This window comes from Salvelinus namaycush, chromosome 8, assembly GCF_016432855.1.
Source record: "Salvelinus namaycush isolate Seneca chromosome 8, SaNama_1.0, whole genome shotgun sequence".
Taxonomy (NCBI): Eukaryota; Metazoa; Chordata; class Actinopteri; order Salmoniformes; family Salmonidae; genus Salvelinus; species Salvelinus namaycush.
The window spans coordinates 19152905-19174821 of NC_052314.1; the positions used below are offsets into that span (position 1 = coordinate 19152905).

The 21917-nt window shown below is 41.9% G+C and overlaps 1 protein-coding gene across 1 annotated transcript in view; it reads right to left on the bottom strand.

Moving 5' to 3' along the window:
• Positions 1 to 20507, bottom strand: part of LOC120052060 (pollen-specific leucine-rich repeat extensin-like protein 1) — a 47686-nt gene extending 27179 nt beyond the window's left edge. The window contains exon 1 of the mRNA XM_038998920.1: positions 20272 to 20507. Within this exon, the coding sequence (XP_038854848.1) occupies positions 20272 to 20315 (44 nt within the window). The 5' untranslated portion in view covers positions 20316 to 20507. The remainder of the gene's footprint in view (positions 1 to 20271) is intronic.
• Between the last annotated feature and the right edge of the window lie 1410 nt (positions 20508 to 21917).

A 21917-nucleotide genomic window follows, 5' to 3' on the forward strand; every position in this document is an offset into this window, starting at 1 on the left:
CTACACCCGCATTGCTTGCTGTTTGGGGTTTTAGACTGGGTTTCTGTACAGCACTTTGATATATCAGCTGATGTAAAGGCTTTATAAATACATTTGATTTTGATTTGACATCACCGACAACAACGTGGGCACAAACCCACCGTCGCTGGACCAGACAGGACTTGCAAAAAGTGCTCTTCACTGACGAGTCACGGTTTTGTCTCACCAGGGGTGATGGTCGGATTACCGTTTATCGTCAAAGGAAGAAGCGTTACACCGAGGCCTGTACTCTGGAGCGGGTTCGATTTGGAGGGCGCATCATGGTCTGGGGCGGAGTGTCACAGCATCATCGGTCTGAGCTTGTCGTCATTGCAGGCAATCTCAATGCTGTGCGTTACAGGGAAGACATGTGGTACCCTTCCTGCAGGCTCATCCTGAGATGACCCTCCAGCATGACAATGCCACCAGCCATACTGCTCGTTCTGTGCGTGATTTCCTGCAAGACAGGAATGTCAGTGTTCTGCCATGGCCAGTGAAGAGCCCGGATCTCAATCCCATTGAGCACGTCTGGGACCTGTTGGATGGGAGGGTGAGGGCTAGGCCCATTTCCAACAGAAATGTCCAGGAACTCGCAGGTGCCTTGGTGGAAGAGTGGGGTAACATCTCACAGCAAGAACTGGCAAATCTGGTGCAGTCCATGAGGAGGAGATGCACTGCAGTACTTAATGCAGCTGGTGGCCACACCAGATACTGACTGTTACTTTTGACCCCCCTTTGTTCAGAGACACATTATTCCATTTGTTAGTCACATGTCTGTGGAACTTGTTCAGTTTGTCTCAGTTGTTGAATCTTGTTATGTTCATACAAATATTTACACATGTTAAGTTTGCTGAAAATAAATGCAGTTGACAGTGAGGACGTTTCTGTTTTTTCTGAGTTTATATAAACGTAGGTTGATGACGCTACGAAAATAAATACAGCGCTGCACAGAAAAGCAGAAAAATACCAAGCGCACACTTCCAACAACTAAACAAGTTCAAGTCCAGCATCATTTGAAAGAGTAAGAACATTTCAGCTAGACAACTCAAAAGGGAAAATCCATTAACGCCAAGATAATGGAATTCATTGCCCTTGAAAATCAACCGTTCTCTGTCGTGGATGATGTTCTCTTTCGCCGGCTGGTCGAGCACCGGTACACACTACCAAGTAGGCACCATTTTTCAGATGTTGCCCTACCGGAGTTACACAGTATTGTTGAATCACATCCATGTCACTGCTTTAGCTTCACGACTGACATTTGGACCAGCGATGTCAGCCCCATGAGCATGCCGAGTCTGACAGCACATTGCATGCTCAGGAATGTGCTGGTTGTCATACTCCTAGCGTAATTCCAACAACTGACTGGAGAAATAAGCTAATCAACTGTGTCTGCAGCAGACGTGATACCCTGTCATAGCATTGAAACGCCTGCTCGACAAAACTGCCCACACAGACCGTGGGGTTAAAACTTACAAAAGTACTTGAGGCTGTGAACATGCGATTCGGTGGTATTCTCTGAGCCTCTTTACAGTGTCGCCACCATGCTCGATGCTAGGTGCAAGGACCGCTACTTTGATGCAGACAAGAAACAGGGTTTACGTGAAATGTTACATACACAGCTGGACAAGATGGAAACGGACACGCACCGAGGAAGAGAGGCCACGGACAGACCGAGCTGAAACTTCACTACTTGACATGTATGATGAAATCCTGGTTGAGAATGAAAAGAGTGAACAACGAAACAGCAAGTGAAATAAATAGGTTTTGATTGTTTTACTGGTAAAGGGGAAATACGTAAATGCCAACAAAATAACTTTCTGGTCAGTGTGGTGTAACCTTTATTTAACTAGGCAAGTCAGTTAATAACAAATTCTTATTTACAATGACGGCCTACCTGGGCCAAACCCGGACAACGCTGGGCCAATTGTGCACCCCCCATGGGACTCCCAATCATGGCTAGATGTGATACAGCCTGGATTAGAACCAGGAACTGTAGTGACGCCTCTTGCACTGAGATGCAGTGCCTTAGACTGCTACGTCCATGTGTGCAACTATTTAACTGTACTAGAATGCTTAAAAGACCGCAAAAAATGTTAAATATCGTTATCTTTTTTGGGGGGGGCAAGGAAAATTTTGGATATCGGTATTGGGCAAAAATGTCATATCGGTGCATCTCTACCGGCAACCCACCAAATAACTACTCAGACTACGTATATTGACCCTTTTTGCACTAACCTTTTTTGACTCATCACATCTGCTGCTGCTACCGTTTGTCACTTTATTCCTAGTTTTACATACAGTGCCTTCAGAAAGTATTCACACCCCTTGACTTTTTTCACTTTATAAGGTTACAGCCAGTATTTAAAATGTATTTAATTGGGATTTTGTGCCACTGCTGTACACATAATGCCCCATAATGTCAAAGTGGAATTAAGTTTAGAAATTTTTACAAATTAATTAAAAAAAATGAAAAGCTGAAGTAGTGTGATATTGATCTATCCTCAGTTATGTCCTAACATTGTAGTTACTCCACAATACTAACCTAATTGACAGAGTGAAAAGGAAGCCTGTACAGAATAAAATAAACATCCAAAACATGCATCCTGTTTACAATAACACACTAAAGTAAAACTGCAAAAGAATGCCAGAATGCCGTTCACTCATTTGTGTCAAAGTAGCTAGCAAGCTAGCCAACGTTAGACAGTTAGCTTGGTGCTTGACTGCTGTTCGGTTCAGAACGCTCGGATCACCCCTATTCCTTGACCAGAGCGTCCAGTGTGCGCTCTGAGTTTATGAACGCTCTGAACGCACTCTGGCACTCCAGTAGTATAAACCAGCCGTTAGTCTTTAAATCGCAGTAAGTACATGAACTCACATGTGAGTCCTTAAAGAGATGGGTGGGGCTAAGGCTTTAGCGGGTGTGAACGATGCTGCATTGGTGTAGACAGAGGAGCTCTCCAGTAGGTTTACCAAAACATTCAAGAGCCATTTTCTCAAAAGTTAGGTTATAAATGTATCAACTTAAAAAGCAGATTTACTTTCCCATTGTTCCTCAACTGCAGTGTATGATATACCATTTTCTAGCTCGGAGTCTGTACTTTATCCAATGTAAAAAAAAAAACACAATTTCAAATTTTACTACATAAGACCGAATCGAGCCGGTCGGTTACATATGTACATTGGATGATGATCTCATTGATCATGTCCCTGTTTATAAATATCTGGGCATCTGAATTGACCAAAACCTATCTTTCAAAAAGCATTTTGAGGAGTTAAGAAATTCAGAATTAAAATGGGCTTATTTAATAGCAGACAACAAATCATTCAGTCGACATTCACACCGGTTAGACTATATGAACGCAGCCGCCGCTGTATTGAAGGTATTGGATACAGTTTATCATAGCGATAGGTTCAGTACAAATCCCCGCATTCTGTATCAAAAAGTAGGCTGGCCATCTTTGAAGTCTCGTAGATTGATGCATTGCACTCTGTTTCTAAAGCCCTCCAGCATAAACTTAAGCAGTACCTTACTTCATTGTTAACTTATCGACGTACGAGATACCACATCTGGTCTCAGGGATGGCTAACACTGGAGGGCCCTTTGATATCCACTGCTTGAAGTTTTTTTTTGAGGAATTGGTGCTTCGAGGGCATTTCAGATGGCTGTTAAGGGACCTTTTTACTGAAGAATGTAGGTGTTTTTATTATTGTATTTTGCTTTTCATGTATTGTGTATTTTAATGTGAATTGTATTTTGATGTGTATTGTTGTGCTAAACAGGGCACATCTGTAAAAAAAAAAAAAAAAAAAAGAGACATTGGTCTCAGCATTTCAATGTCAAAATAAAGGTTAAATAAAATCTGGTGAGCTAATGGATTCCTAAAGCAAGGATTCTTCTATCCCCCAGCTATGTGTGGTCTGGAGGTCCGTAGCCTTGCATTCCCCCTTCCCCATGGCTATAAGAGCTGAGTAGTCAATGAAGGCCATTCTGGTTCCCAGTGTCCCCAACAGTTGCCTGTGTACTGGTCTGAAAGCCTACCAGCTGATGACAACTGTCTGTCCAGACCTGTTAGGGGTCTGCATATGAGGAGCATCTTATATTAAACAGGGCTGCCTGCCGAACATGCACTGTCTTTACAATGTGGACACACATACACACAGATTCATTTTACTGAAGCCCTCTACCTACACACTGCTTGCTTATACATACTGTTGCGCGCATGTGTGTGTGTGTGTGTCATGCGTATGAGGAAGAAGCCCTATAGGCCCTTTATGCAGTAAAGAGTTGTTTTGAGCCCGGATCTGCTCTGTTGTTCTCTAGAAACCATGTTGGGTAACGCATGGAATCTCTACTGCAATATGTCACTGACATAGGCTACAGCATAGGGCCTATTTCTTGTAACACGGATATAAGCATTCTTAAGGTTAGGCCCATCTAAACTGTATATTTGCCAAACCTGTGTACTTGTTTGTTAAATAACTATTGATTGAAGTATTGAGTGAAACCCCCCCATCCTTCACCATATAAATATGATATGGCTGGGATTGTGACAGAATAGAACATAGAGGGTAAACCTGATATAGGAGGAGGAGGCCGCAAGGATGGAAACAGCCACAGAACAGCTCAGCCTATAGCTTAGAAAAGAAACTGGTTGGGTGAGCTGGCCTGGGATATACTGGTGTGGTCTTACTAACTCTCTGTTCCATGTGAATACTGTCAACATCTCAACAGCAGTGGGGCCATACTAACTATTCTACACTTTGACTGAAGGGTCATTCTAGGTTTAATCCAGCAAATAAGTGGTTTGGTTCAGTTATGTGTGCGTGGCCACTGCCCAGTGCAGATCCACAATGGGGGTTACAACTGGCACAGGCCTACCCCATGTTCCAGCCTGGAGCTGGAGGATCCTCAGTGTTAAACCCTGGGTTAGGCCTACTCTCTGGAACCCTGGTGTGATAACTGGTCATTATCTAATGAGTGATAATAGCCTTACTTAGCCTACATAATAATCTGAGATTGTAATGGGGGGATAAGAACGAGATTCTCCTCACACACGCGTTTCACAAAAAAAGTGCTGAAGTTGTATGTCACACCTGCATAGTCTGCCCAAATGAGATAATCACAATGGATAGGAATCTAAAGTGAAAGACCATGAAACAACTAAATAAGCCAAGACGACAGAGCGGTATCTTGATTATAGAAGAGGAATCTGTCGCACACCATCTTCACTGACAACTAGGATGAGGCGCGTGTCATATAAGCCCATGCCCGCACATAAAGTGAACTAAGTCCAATTCCAAATGGGTTACATAATACAGAGAATAAGCCTATAATCTGTCCATATAGCAGACTGAAGGATGATGTTTCCATGAGCAGCCGTGTGCGCTTTAGCTGTTGACATTAATGGTCTGGGCTAATGTATACAACCCTGCTGTTGACTGAACCCAGTGGAACATGTACACCCCTCTGAGAAAAGCTAGTTACGATCTGTGTGTGTAACAATGCAAAGTCAGTAAAACACCCACAAGTAGCTCCAACACATACTCACTGGAGGTAGAAAGCATATTGCACTGAATTACTGTCTGCCGTTAGTTCGGCGCGGTTTGTTAAAGGGACCACCCGCCAATGGGCATCTGACTGGTGACATTTCTGGATGTTTCTATATGTAGAATTGGTTTGCAAATTTCTGCCGGGCACTCTGTTCAGAGGTGCTAAGTACTCTTGGCTGGCAAACGCTACCGCTACGAATTCAGGCTATGAATTGGACAGGAACGCTAACTCCTACAACTCCCTGCTACCACAGAAACGGTCTGTGGCCATCGGATTCTTGCCCTATCTGCCATGCCGGTTCTATTCATGCCAGAAGTTTGAGAGTTGGCGCAGAGAGGTGAGAAGCAAAAATCTGCGTGCGTAAGGGTTTGCATTAGCAATCAAGTGAGCAGGCATGTGTGTGTAATTAGGTCTGCTGGGCGAAAGGGAAAGCAGGCACCCACCAAAAATGGGAACGCGATCTCCAAGTAGATGTCTCAGTAAGAGACACTCAAACAACAAACACTTACTCACGTGTGTGCAATACATACAGTGGGGCAAAAAAGTATTTAGTCAGCCACCAATTGTGCAAGTTCTCCCACTTAAAAAGATGAGAGAGGCCTGTAATTTTCATCATAGGTACACTTCAACTATGACAGACAAAATGAGAGAAAAAAATCCAGAAAATCGCATTGTAGGATTTTTTATGAATTTATTTGCAAATTATGGTGGAAAATAAGTATTTGGTCACCTACAAACAAGCAAGATTTCTGGCTCTCACAGACCTGTAACTTCTTCTTTAAGAGGCTCCTCTGTCCTCCACTCGTTACCTGTATTAATGGCACCTGTTTGAACTTGTTATCAGTATAAAAGACACCTGTCCACAACCTCAAACAGTCACCCTCCAAAGTCCACTATGGCCAAGACCAAAGAGCTGTCAAAGGACACCAGAAACAAAATTGTAGACCTACACCAGGCTGGGAAGACTGAATCTGCAATAGGTAAGCAGCTTGGTTTGAAGAAATCAACTGTGGGAGCAATTATTAGGAAATGGAAGACATACAAGACCACTGATAATCTCCCTCGATCTGGGGCTCCACGCAAGATCTCACCCCGTGGGGTCAGACGTGTCCCCCTGCTTAAGCCAGCACGTCCAGGCCCGTCTGAAGTTTGCTAGAGAGCATTTGGATGATCCAGAAGAAGATTGGGAGAATGTCATATGGTCAGATGAAACCAAAATAGAACTTTTTGGTAAAAACTCAACTCGTCGTGTTTGGAGGACAAAGAATGCTGAGTTGCATCCAAAGAACACCATACCTACTGTGAAGCATGGGGGTGGAAACATCATGCTTTGGGGCTGTTTTTCTGCAAAGGGACCAGGACGACTGATCCGTGTAAAGGAAAGAATGAATGGGGCCATGTATCGTGAGATTTTGAGTGAAAACCTCCTTCCATCAGCAAGGGCATTGAAGATGAAACGTGGCTGGGTCTTTCAGCATGACAATGATCCCAAACACACCGCCCGGGCAACGAAGGAGTGGCTTCGTAAGAAGCATTTCAAGGTCCTGGAGTGGCCTAGCCAGTCTCCAGATCTCAACCCCATAGAAAATCTTTGGAGGGAGTTGAAAGTCCGTGTTGCCTAGCAACAGCCCCAAAACATCACTGCTCTAGAGGAGATCTGCATGGAGGAATGGGCCAAAATACCAGCAACAGTGTGTGAAAACCTTGTGAAGACTTACAGAAAACGTGTGACCTCTGTTATATACCCTTTGTTGGCAATGACAAAGTATTGAGATAAATAAGTATTTGGTCAATAACAAAAGTTTTCCACCATAATTTGCAAATAAATTCATTAAAAATCCTACAATGTGATTTTCTGGATTTTTTTCCCTCATTTTGTCTGTCATAGTTGAAGTGTACCTACGATGAAAATTACAGGCCTCTCTCATCTTTTTAAGTGGGAGAACTTGCACAATTGGTGGCTGACTAAATACTTTTTTGCCCCACTGTACATGGATCACAATACACATAAGTGTGAATCTAAGCCAATGACCTAACTAGAGTAGTAAAGTTTCCCTTAATGCCCTCCTATTCTCTAGCAGAGAGCTGGTCTGCAGAAAACGGTCTGTCCTCCTCGCCATGTTACTGCCGCCTTTGTGTTTCTCTCTCCCTTGGTCTCTCGGTGTTCAGGCAGGGAGGCCAGCCACCACAGGGCCTGCCTTGCAGCACGGGAAACACAATCCTTTCACTTCCCTCAGGACACTGGCAACAGGCCTGCTCCTCCAGTACAGAGAAGATAGGGCAGGAACAGAGTGGAGCTAAACAATAACATATCTTCTCGCGCTTACAGCCTTTTCTCAGTGTCAGCTTGTTTGTGTGTGAGAGTCTCAGCTCTCTGGTTAACAAGTTTAATGGTTTCCATGTGCTGGGGCTCTGAGAAGCATGGGGTGTGAGAGTGGAGGAAGATGGATGGTGTGATAATTAGACTATAGGAGGAGCGCAAAACTAAAAACACAACCACGTAAACAGAACATGATCTAATATCAGATAATCAGTTATGTGAGGTGAGGTGATAGCAAGAAGGAAACTAATTCAACAGGCCGATGTCTTCCCTGGCGTAAACTACGCTATCTGGCAAACACTGACATGCAGAAAGCAGGACAGTATTTCACAGATGCACACTAATACTCTAATCTCCCCAGGCTTTGCTAAAACACACCTTCATTAACGCACATGAAGGAATTCAGATTCATGAGGGCAAGCGAGTCAGGATGTGTATGCTTGTGGATATGGCCTACTGTAGGAGAGAGAGAGATGTGTAAACAGTGAACAGGTAGCCTATATTTACATCACAAACTCACCTGGAAAGATTATTCAAATTCATCAAAAATGCAAATATATCCCATATTTTTCCATAACAGGATTAGGACACTTGGTGGTCTCAAATGCACTGTAATGTGAGAAACCTGGGCTGTGTACCAAAATAGACCCAGGGCTCTCGACTAACTTTCTCCACTGGTTCTACTAGGGTTGCAAAGGGTCGGAACCTTTCCTGTAAATGTCCATGGGATATGGGAAGCCCGGGAATTTGGGGAATTTTGCTTGAAATCATCAAAAAAGTTAGCTTATAACAGTGAACCTTTTTATTTGGTATACACAAGGCAATTCTAGGTCTTGTGGGATATTTTGGTTAAACTATCCCCAATTCAATGGAATTGCAACCCTCTGCATGCACAGTACACTGTTCCATCACATGTACAGCTGATTCTCAAGATCTTGCACACTAATGAGATGCTATTGAGCCCACACTACTAGACTGTCTGAGCCAAGGACTACATACTTTCTGGTAAGTTTTGATTACAATACTGGGTGGGGTGAATATATTGTATGACATAAATAATTGTTTTGTTAAATAGTAAATAGTAGCCTACAGCAAAGTGTGTTTAAATCATTTCTAACTTCTTTATTTCTGCTAGTTAGTTTTTGCTACCATGAGGGTTTTGGCTTGCTTGAGCCTGCTAACTGAGGAGTGTTAATTCCCCTGTTTCCATACATGTTTCATTTTAAAACATTTACCTTACAAAAGGAGTTGTTTAATCTAATTGCTTAACTTTATCTGTACATGGAATTGTATTTGCGTTTTTTTCAACAGCAAAATCTACAGGAAAATGTCACGGGCACCATCTGATGTGTGGAGACATTTCACTGCAGCTAATGTAGAAAGAAAAGCTGTGTACATTTGCAAATACTTTGCCAAATCACATGTGAAGAATGCAACAAAGATGCAGAATCATCTGGCCAAGTGCATAAAGTTCCCTCAGCGCTCACAACAAGCAACCTCTGACTAAAGTCCCTCTAATTCTATTCGAGGTGAAAATGATGAATCAGACACCTTGTCGATAGCAAAAGCTCATGGTCCTCCTGGAATCAGAAGTTTGTTTGACTCAATGGAGGAACGTAGTCAGAGAAATGCTGATGAATGTCTTGCTCGAGCGGTGTATGCAACTGGTTTACCTCTGATGCTCACAGGCAATGTGTATTGGAAGAGATTTCTGAATATTCTTCGCCCACCATACACCCCTCCAATCAGACATGCTTTATCTACTCATTTGCTGGATGCAGAGTTCAACAGAGTCCAAGTGAAGGTCAAGAAAATCATAGAGAAAACAGACTGTATTGCAATCATCTCTGATGGGTGGTTGAATGCTCGTGGGCAAGGAACAATTAACTACATGATCTTCACCCCTCAACCAGTATTCTACAAGAGCACAAACACAAGGGACAACAGACACACCGGTCTCTACAATGCAGATCATCTGAAAGCAGTCATCAATGACCTTGGACCACAGAAGGTAGTTGCACTGGTGACAGACAATGCTGCGAACATGAAGGCTGCTTGGTCTAAAGTGGAGGAGTCCTACCCTCACATCACACCCATTGCCTATGCTGCTCATGCATTGAATCTGCTCCTCAATGACATCATGGCATTGAAAACAATGGATACACTCTACAAGAGAGCCAAGGAAATGGTTCGGTATGTGAAGGGTCATCAAGTTACAGCAGCAATCTACCTCACCAAGCAAAGTGAGAAGAATAAGAGCACCACATTGAAGCTGCCCAGCAACACCCGTTGGGGTGGTGTTGTCATCATGTTTGACAGTCTCCTGGAGGGGAAGGAGTCTCTCCAAGAAATGGCCACATCACAGTCTGCCGATATGGACAGGCCCATCAAGAGGATCCTCCTGGATGATGTATTTTGGGAGAGAGTGGTAAGCAGCCTGAAACCTATAGCAGTAGCCATTGCACAGATTGAGGGAGACAATGCCATCCTGTCTGATGTTCAGACTCTGCTAGCAGATGTAAGAGAAGAAATGCGTATTGCCCTGCCTGAGCAACTTCACTGTTGCTCAAAGCAGAGGAAACTGCAGTTCTGATATGCATCAAAAAACATGAAGACTTCTGCCTGAAGCCCATACACGCTGCAGCGTACATGTTAGACCCCAAGTATGCTGGCAAGAGCATCCTGTCTGGTGCAGAGATCAACAAGGCCTATGGTGCCATCACTACCGTGTCTCGCCACCTTGGCCTGGATGAGGGCAAGGTTCTTGGCAGTCTGGCGAAGTACACTTCCAAGCAAGGGCTTTGGGATGGAGATGCAATATGGCAGTCGTGCCAGCATATCTCATCATCCACCTGGTGGAAGGGACTTTGTGGATCGGAGGCTCTTTCCCCTGTTGCCTCCATCCTCCAAAATAAGCTGCCTCATAGGGCAACTGGTCCTTGTTTGGGAACACACACACCAAAGCACGCAACAGGCTGACCAATACAAAGGTTGAAAAATTGGTGGCAATACGGGCAAATTTGAGGCTTTTTGAGCCTGACAACGAGCCATCCTCAACAAGGTTGGAAAGTGGCAGTGAAGATGAGGCCTCACAGTCTGATGTTCAAGAGGTGGACATTGAGGAGATCCAGGGAGAAGACTTGGAAGCCTGAGGGGAAGACAACCAAAGCTTTAGTTTCTAGACTATCATTTTACAGATGCATGTTGAAAACGTTTTTGGGAGATGCGATGGATCATTGGGGATCATTCAATATTCCCTTTCTTTTGTTGTTCAGTGAAATCCTCCCATGTGAAGAGTCAACTCATTTACTTAAAAGTTAAATTCGTAACTATATTGTTTTTTTTCTATTGGAAGAATTTAATCACTTGCAATTATGCGTACTTATGATAAGGTAAAAGGTTTATGTTTCTGTCTCCATATGATACGGTAAATATATCCAATGCAAAAAACAGCTATATTTAAAATGGTATGAATATTAATTTGCATATATTCCTGTTAATTCCCTCAGAAGGTTTCCACCTCTGAATAATCCCCAAAATGTGCAACCCTAGGTGTTACCAAATGTTTCAGTTGATGGCACCAGCACATGATTTGGTCACACCAATTTTGAGACGTTGAGCAGCAATAATGACCTGGCCTGGGTCCCATAATGTACCTAGATTCCATACAGAGACAGGTTAATAATGACTAGCCATCTTTTAAATGAGCATGCCCTTGCAGGGCTTGACTTTCAGGTAAACAAAGCTACTGGCCCGGGAAAGCTTGCATTATTTAAATGTTAGCTTTAATTACAAGTAGCCTATAATGACCTACCCTCCATACACAAATAATTACACTTTAAAATCGACAATATCATATTTACACTGATTGTATGGAGAGCAAAAATGAAACCGTCGCACAATCTTAAAAAATGTGTTATTGTAAGTGATTTTGAACATTCACTTTACAGTTGTAGGGTCCTATAAAATAAGTTGGATCTTTTGGTAAATTCCATTTCCTAGGTTTCACTCATAAAATAAAAGTACAGTAATTGGATGTTCGAAGTCCACAACAATGCTCAGGAGACCAGCTAAAAAAATAAATATATATATATATTTTTAAATCACTGGCACCCTAGCGACCAACTAAAAATGAGCATCGCACAGCCAAGTCAAAGTTTTGGTCACAGACCACAAGCTCAAAACACGAGTTAGGTCCAGTTGGAAATCAGGATCAAACCGTTAGAAACTTGCGTAACTGACCAATTAGTCCATTACTAAATTTGATTTAGTAACCCAACTAGTGGTACAGAACTTAACAAATTCCATTTATCTATCATCAATATTTTACATTAGCAAGAGTTCTCTGAAGTCATCAGGCTTGGCTGAAGACTCAACATCAGCAGACATCTGGGATTTATTTATGAACAAACTATGTCAATCATGTCATGATGAATAAAACAGCAGCACTAAAAACTCAAGGGCCTGAAGCTCATCAGCTGATGCTTGAAAAGTCAAGGCAACACTAATAAATTGGACAGATGATTGGTACATGATTTCATACAAATGATTCCATATTCTTCTTAAAAATGTGTACTGGAATTCAGTTGGCATGGAGACCAGTAGAGATGGAAAGATATATCCTCTTCTGAGACAATACACCATAAAGTCAGCTTTCTAGCACTAGAGTGGTCTGTGATGTCCAAACTGAAATAACAAAAAGGGTTAATCCATTTGAATTTCATCACTTCTTGACAGCACCACTTTTGATTTGAACAATCGGTTGAGACACCATGCTCTTGAATACAGGGTGGGTGTCATGCTTTGGTTGATAAATGTACTAAAATGGAAATAAATGGACATTGACTTTCAAAATGGTACCACAAAGATGGCTGGAGGTCCACACATCAGAGAACGTTGACTTGAATGGGAAAATCTGTTGCTTTAAATTATACTGTCAATCGTCCATAGGAAACCTATTGTAATCATAGAAATATAGATACTAGAATAGACATGACCATTTAAGTTGACATTTGAGGGTGGGTGGTCCGGCAGCCATTTTTGTGGCCTATTCCAATAGTGTACCAGCTAAATTACTGTGGTCTGAAGGGATAGGTCCATTCTATTTCTATGACTGAAATGACACCCACCCTGTATTCAAGAACATATTGTATTTCAACCGACGGGAGGAAAAAACAAAAACCCCATGAAGTAAAATAGGGTCTAAGCTATAACGTATGCAAATATGAAAAGGTTCACATAATTGACAAAATAAAATCAAAAAAGCAAATCTGAATTTAAAAAACATATATCCAAGAAATTATTAAATGGTTTGACAACCCTGTTTGGAAGCTTTTAAATTATATCAAACTCAATCTTTTATCTTTTCCAGTGATGAAGACATGGATGTCTCATGCTATGCATACTATGCAAAGTGGGTCAACTTTGAGCACCTCCATCTCCTCTACGTGCCGTGTGGAAGGAAATTTTCAACACAAACAAACATGGAGGAGAGTGAACGTGGCAGAGCACTGGGACATGGTTTGGGTATGAAAAGTCTGACACAGACAGAAAACCGTCCTCTGCAAAATATGCCGCTAACCTCTTTTACCACACCTACGCAAGAATCATGTGATAAAGTACGATAAGAGTCAACGGATGAGACCCCAAAAAGTAGTCGAGTGCTCAAAACAAACCCCCGACTCAGACGTTGCAAGAGGCTTTTGCCCGCGGCACAACATATGGCAAAGAATCCCGAAAATGGAAGGCGGTAACAGCTGCCGTTACAACTTACATCTGCAAAGACATGGCCCCAATTTACACAGTCGAGAAACTGGGTTGGTGCTAACACTCGACCCAAGGCACCAAATGCCAAGGCGAAAACACTTCAATCAAGTCGCCTTCCATTCCAGAGTGTTGGGCCAAAGTAGAGGAGGAAATCCACAAGGTAATGTACTACGCTACAACAACAGATATGTAAAATACACAGCCCTATACGAGCCTGACGATACACTTCATCCAAGACTGGACACAATGCAGTCGGTGTTTACAGACAGGCTATTTCCCAGATGACCACACGGGAGAAATAATAGCCAGAGGGCTCAGGGAAGCTCTTGAGTTGTGGGGACTGAGCGAGGATCGCCTAGTCTGTGGCACCACGGATAACGCCACAAACAACATCCTTGCACTTCAACTGAATGACTGGATACGTTCACAGTGTTTTGGCCACAGTCTTTATCTAGCCATTGGTGAGTGTCTAAAACCATGTAAAGATATATTTCAGTAATAATAAACCTTTATAGTAGGCCACCCACGTAGTATTTTAATGTCTTGAAGGATGTGTGTTGTTATGTGAAGTGCAAGCATGTTAAAAGCTTGGCTGAATATGGGGGTGTGGTCAAAGTAAATCGCGTTTTAAGTGAATGATGATACTAATAACTTTTGTCTGTCACAAAGTAACAGAAATGATCCTTTTACAAGGCTCAGCAATACAACAATAATGCACATTTAAACACATCCACACACAATGCAATGAATGCGTTTCCTGTCCTGTAAAGGGTAATATAACATGTATCTTCTCCTGTATTTACACAGAGCGAAGTGTGAAACTACCCAAAGTGCAAAGACCAGTTGGAGTCTACAAGAAGTTGGTGAGTGCCTTTGCTAATTCATGGAAGAGAAGATGTGAACTGGCCAAGGCTTCAGCTGAACTGGGCTTGCCTGCTCATCAGCTGATCACAGAAAGCCCTACCAGGTGGGGCTCTAGGCAACAAATGATTGAAAGGGTCTTGGAGCAGCAGAAAGCTCTCTCACAGGTCCTCCATGCCGACAAGAAAACACAACATTTGGTCCCAACTTGGGACTTTCTGGAGTCCATAAACAAGGCATGGAGTCCTCTCATGGAGTTTACAGATGCCTTGTCTGGGGAGCAGTACACAAGTGTTTCCCACTTGAAACCGGTCCTCCATCAACAACCAAGCCTGAGGATGACGACACTCTGCTCACCACGACCATTAAATAGGTCATTCTAAACGACTTAAATTGGAGAGCCTGGTGGCTGAACAGGCAGCGTCAGCAGAGGTAGCCCTCCTTCCATCAGCTGCAGCTGCTAGGGCTTCCTGCTAAGAGGCAAAAGAAGAGTTTGAGCAGCAACTTTGAAAAAGCAGCAATGCAAAGCTAAACGGCCCCTCAGTCAAGCGGAGGGTCCATTGAAAAGGAGCTCAACCTCTATCTCCAACTGGAGGCTGGTCCAGAGGCAATCTCACTGGAATGGTGGAGGCAGCATGAGGCACATTTCCCCACAAGTGGCCAAGCTAGCAAAGAAATACTTGTGCATCCCTGCCACAAGTGCCCCATCAGAGCGGGTGTTCAGTACAAGTGCCCCATCAGAGCGGGTGTTCAGTACAAGTGCCCCATCAGAGCAGGTGTTCAGTACAAGTGCCCCATCAGAGCGGGTGTTCAATACAAGTGCCCCATCAGAGCGGGTGTTCAGTACAGGTGCCCCATCAGAGCGGGTGTTCAGTACAGGTGCCCCATCAGAGCGGGTGTTCAGTACAAGTGCCCCATCAGAGCGGGTGTTCAGTACAAGTGCCCCATCAGAGCGGGTGTTCAGTACAGGTGCCCCATCAGAGCGGGTGTTCAGTACAAGTGCCCCATCAGAGCGGGTGTTCAGTACAAGTGGGAACATTGTGACATGTCAGAGGTCATCACTAAAACCAGAAAGAGTTGACTAGCTTGTATTCCTGGCTCTCAACCTGTACAACTAACTCCCTGAGATTCTGCAACATAAGGCTAACATTTTGAATCATTGTTTGCAGCACTTTGGTTGTTTTCATATAACGCTATAATTCAAACTTGAAGGAGTGTTTTGTTTACTTGTTATATATTTATTTGTGAGCGTTATTTTGCTGCTATAGTTTAAACTTGAAAGTGTTCCATGTTTACATTTGGTATTTTACATACCAATATTTGTTAGACCTGTATTCATTTGTTTGCTGCTACAATTCAAATCAGTTCTACTATTAAAAAGAGTATTATAAGTTCGGTTTGGATATTTTAGACCTAGTCACATTTTAGGCCCATTTATTTTGTTTGCAACTATAGTTGAAGTGTTTTTGATTTACCTTTTTAGGTTTTATACGTTAATATTTCTATTTTGTTAAATGCTTAATAGAAAATTTGCACAAAGGTTCTAAATAAAAGGAGAAATAATCAAATATGAGTAAGAACCTTTTATTTGTAATAAAAGTAATAAGTAATAAGAAAATGGCCTATATCGTGATATGTATCGTTATCGGGATATGAAATGGCCTATATCGGGATATGTATCGTTATCAGGATATGAAATGACCTATATCGGGATATGTGATTCTGGTCATATCGCCCAACCCTACTTCCACGTCTGTTTCTTATAGCCTAACCTCACGGGGGGAACGGAGCCATACGATACAACTTCTCTCACTTTAACACAAGAGCAGAAATGTGAAAGCCTTTTAACTCCATAATCAAACATACAGATAGACCTAGTCCATCTGTGTGTACAGTTAAAAAGCATGTTTGAGAACAGTAAAGACATTTATTTAACTACATGCAATCAATCTCACAGCACTAAATCTTAAATCAACAATGTTTACTGATAGGAGGCATACTACAGTCACATATGGCAGCTTGCCTAAAGAGCCCATACTTACCATAGAAAATCATTAAGACCCTTCTATAGGGTCTGTAAACCATTAACCACTAGACTGTTAAAAGTCCACAGTATAGATTCTCAGAAGACATACAGAAAACACAACCTTTATCAGTGACCAGGACAGAGCAAGAGTACAACAGAGACTGACTTAGTCTTTTTGATGAGCAGTTTGGTGAGGGAAAAGAGCAGTGCTGTGGTTTCTACTTTGACACATCTATAAAAAAAAAAAAGCAGTGGTCCTGGCAACATAAGACAAAGCTGATTGAGAGAGAAGGAACTACTAGCCAAGGTCAAGTGAAAAGACTTAGTAGGCTACTCTAGCCGTTGGCTTGTACGTTACTGTAGTGTGGCTAGACTATTTAAAGTACTCTCTTCTTATGCTGTGTAGGTGTCTGACGCTAGAATGCTGTCATGCTACTGGCCATGCTTGTCACCAGCCCTGGGTATTGTTTCCTGCGTCAGTGGCTATCGTGGCTTAATCAATGCACGACCTGTGATAATCCACCACCTGTCACTGTTAGCTTACGCATCCATGCTGCAGGACTTCAAGTAGAAAAGACAAGCAGCCGGATAAAAAGTTGACCAGCTAGTTAACTGTTTAATATACTTTAGTCTAGCTGGCTAGCAGGTTTTACAGCTATAATTTCTGCATCAATAGCCCTCATGAAAAATATTATATTCTTGTCCACCCTCTAATACAGCTAAGTACAGTGCCTTCAGAAATTATTTACACCCCTCGACTTTTTGAAAATGTTGTGTTACAGCCTGCATTTAAAATGGATTCAATTGAGATATTTTGTCACTGGCCTACACCATAATGTCAAAGTGGAATTTTGTTCTTCATTTTTTTTTCATTATCTACCAATAAGTGACCTCTTTGCAAGGCATTGGAAAGCCTCCTTGGTCTTTGTGATTGAATCCGTGTTTGAAATTCACTGCTTGTATGAGGAACCTTACAGATAATTGTGTGTGTGGGATACAGAGATGAGGTAGTCATTAAAAAATCATGTTCAACACTATTATTGAACACAGCGTGAGTCCATGAAATTTATGTAATTTTTACTCCTGAACCAACTTATTTAGGCTTGCCATAACTAAAGGGTTGAATACCTCTTTCCAAGTCATCATCTCATCTCTATTGGGCTACTGCTTATGCGGTATCTTTAGAGCAGTGTCTTCCAAACTAGGGGTTGCGACCCCAAGTGCGGTCGCCAATTTGAAAATGGGGTCGCGAGAGAAACGGTAAAAAATAGAACCGGGGTCTTCAGTAACCTCCGGTACACGCGAGATGTGGTTGTATTAAACAGAACAGTTTATTTTCTTCCTACAAATGTGGCTCTGTTTTGGATGGTTTAAGCTACAAAATATTATAACCCCATCATTGAAAGATAGGACTCTCAGGAACACACAGGTGTGATCTGTTTCCCTCTACAATGCACACAAGCTGTGCAGGACTCATTAGACCAGAGTGGACAAGACCAGGCACTATCATTAGTAATCACGTTTCCATCCAGTTTTTATGCGAGTAAAGTACTACCATATAACAAAAAAAAACGAGACAGCTGTGATGGAAACAGGAAGTTTCGTTAAAATGTTATATATGCCGACAGATCATGTTTGTTCAACATGGTGGGAACTTTGTGTCTGTACAATTAATTATGCGAGAAAAGGCGGTGGAAACGCCATCACATCGAAGTAAACTTGGAGTCAGGCGTGATATGTTGTGTGGTCCTCTCACTACGACTCGGGAAAGCATGCAGTTTATTGGGCTACTGATGAAATGATTTGATGAACTTCACAGGGGGGTGAAAGCGCACGGTGATCTTGATGCTCCTTTCCAATAAACAGAGGGTCTAATTCTGGTGACATGATGATCGATGCTTTACTACTGTTTGACAAATAAAAATATTATCACCCATAATAATCTTTAATGTAGACTAGCTTACCCGCGATGTATCTGCGAGCTGTTGGTTAGAACACAAGTGCTAAGACCAGAGTATGCACATTTGCTATTTATTGCAACAATTTCTGACAAAACTGTCGTAGAGTTGGAAATGCCACGGAAACCCATTGAACTTTCAAAAAAGTACATTGTGTGCAATATGTCGTCATGCACTGATTTTTATCAGCAACAAGTCCGTTCGGTGGAAACACATCACTGGTGGGAAAATGCATATATTTCTTTATGTGCATTTTTGAATAATTAGCATGAAAATCTGTCACAAATTGAATGGAAACCTAGCTAGTGATGAGGTGCGTTTCTACACAGAAGACCATACAAAACTATTGCCTGAAGATCTTCTGAACTCCCAATACTTTTCTGATTTCAGCCACTTCAAACCATACTTCCTTCAGATTGAACCCGAAAAGCCAGGTATTTTTCATTTTTTAAACAACTAATTGACAGAGGTCGGTTCAATTATTTGAATTCTATGTTGTTCAGTTTTTTTCTGTGAGCTGCGCGATGTAGTAGGGAGTTGTCGTTTCCAATAGGCAAATATTCAACAGTTTAGCTCATAAAACTAGGTGATTAACAACAATGACCATAATCCATTGCGCATCTACTTGTCCTGCGCCATGCAAGAGACCAGACTGCATGATCATGAGGGCATATAGAGAGCAGCTGTTGCTTCATGAGGTATCTCTACCTGGAAATACACGACAAAAGTGATTGATTCCGCAGTATGCCTTATTTACTTTGAAAAACTACAAAATAGTGATTGTGTCAGACAGCAGCTCTATAGAGATGAAATGACTTTTTTTTTTAAAGTTTTAAAAAAAGTCATCAAATAAAACAAATGTAAAATATACAACACAAATATATTATTTAAAGTGAATAAATTATAGTTAATAAGTAGTAATGGCAAGTCACTACCATCATGGGACATTTATTAATCGTTTTATTCTGTGTTGCTATAGGATTCAACCAAAATAATCGGAACCAAAATCGAAAACGCTATTTCAATAATCGAACCTAAACCGAACTGAAAAAAAAAAAACACTAATCGCTCAGGAATATGAAATACATTCAAACGTACTGTCAGCCTGATTTGTAAGACTATCATAGACCCAAATTAAAAAGTAAACATTGGCCGTTGATTACATCACCTTTTTTTTTACATGGTGGGGTTGCAAACATTTTTGTTATATCAAAATGGGGAAGTGGGCCAAAAAAGTTTGGGAACGCCTGCTCTAGCTGAACTGCGCAATGTGTGCATTACGCTCACAAAAAAGAAAACAAAATGGAATTCCAATAATTTAACCGACGTTGGTCATTTTGCTAACGTTAGTTGTTTTAAAACGGACATTTCGGTTAATAGTTTAGCACCCTGGGACATGGTAGAAATGCCTACATCCACTAAAATTCCCTTTGAGATCCATATCTTTTGTGTTTTATGGTAAAATGACGCCTACATTTAGAGCCCTTTGGAATACACATCTTACACTGAATAGTAATAGGTGATATTTGCTTGGGGCAGACAAGGCACCGTCGTATACTAGGAATGACCCAGCTAGTCTGGGCTGGCTAACTTCATTTTTTTCATATGGGAGGATGGAAGAATCGATTCATCCCACACCACGAACGGACATGGTCAGAATATCAGCTTTCCAATGCTGCTTTCGAGTAATGTGTCATTTATACGGCGTAAACATGACAATATCAAGTTAACTTTTCTAGCACACAATGAAAAGAATGAAGATAGGTCTTACCACCACAGGATGAGGCACGCCAACAAAACGCGCAACCGCTTCATTATCTTCCCGCGGGGACCAACATCCTCGCTCTTTTAGGATTGTACTAACCTCTCGTGGCTATACAGTAAACACGAATATGAACTATTATCAGACAGTAATGTTTGTTGCTTATAAAATATAATAAATATTTAGGGGGAGGGTGGCACTTTCCTAAAACTACACTCGATGTAGCTAGCCAGTTGATTTTTCATTCAGTCAACCCTTCGCCGACTCTTTTCTGCGCTAGTTGGCTTCTGTTGCTGTGCTACTCGCCTTCGCGAAGCGCTGCTGCGGTTCTCCCCTCCTCTCGGCCAATAGCATCAGGCAGCGACAGAGAAGTAGTGACGTGCTAAGGCACGGTCCCGCCCATTTCCTCTGCTTGAGCGGAGCTGGAACATGGAACGCGTCTCCTCCATAAGATAAGAAAATATAAACCCTGAAATATTTACATCTGATTGTGCAACTTTTGGATTACATAGTTTTGCAATAGGATGAGTAATGCATGATGGTTTGCATTACATCGCAGAGTAACTTCCAAAGACTAAGGGCAGCATATAAGGGATGGCATAGCCTACACAAGAAAATGCCTAGTAGCTAGTTGAGTTGACATTTTTCATGTCATGACATGACCCTACATAGAGGTCTACTTAATAGTTTCCTTATTTTTAGCAAGCCTGGTGTGCAGTTCACTACTACAATTTTAAAACCAAGAGCTCCTTGATCAGATTGCAGTCTTCTTCTCCATCATCATCATCAATTGAAAAATACCTACACCCATGTCTATTTGACATTGATATTGTTGTTCAACAAACAAGTGCCTGTATAGTTAAGTGTCTTTTATCATTCTATAATGCCTTCTCTACGACCAAAGTTATACAAAATAACATAACTGTTCAATATTCACACATGGGCAGACTTGTACTCTTTTCTATCCGTCCTTACCATATACTAATATATCTGTGTAGCACAAGGAAATATATATATATATTTTTTATGTAACATTTGTTTAACTAGGCAAGTCAGTTAAGAACAAATTCTTATTTACAATGACGGCCTACTCCGGCCAAACCCAGACAACGCTGGGCCAATTGTGCGCCGCCCTATGGGACTTTCAATCACGGCCGGATGTGACACAGCCGGGATTTCCAATGTTTATTTCAAGGGAATGCGACTGTATTGCGACTGTTGTAAAGATGAATGCGCATTTGGAGCAGCGTTGGATGCACAGACTATCCATTATATTGAACAGATACTCTAATTTCTTAAAAAATGGAAAGCATTAGGGAAGAGGCAAGAACAGGTGGGACCATTCTTGCCAATGAGCGGGAAGATACACGTGTGAACAGGCACAACTGTTTCCACTAATCAACATTGTCTATATAATACAAGTTAATGAAAACAAGCATTTGCTCTTTTATCTTAATTTAAGGCTAGGCATAAGGTTAGCAGTGCAATTAAAAACTCCTCGCGTGGTGAGCGAAAACAAAAAAAACATCCCTGTTGGAGAACAGATTTTGTTCCCAGTTATCCCTCGCTTCTCCTCTTCCTCACTGGATGCCGTCAGTTGTTCTTAAACACGCACACACTACATTACCCAGCATGCAACTGAGAAAAGCGCCCTT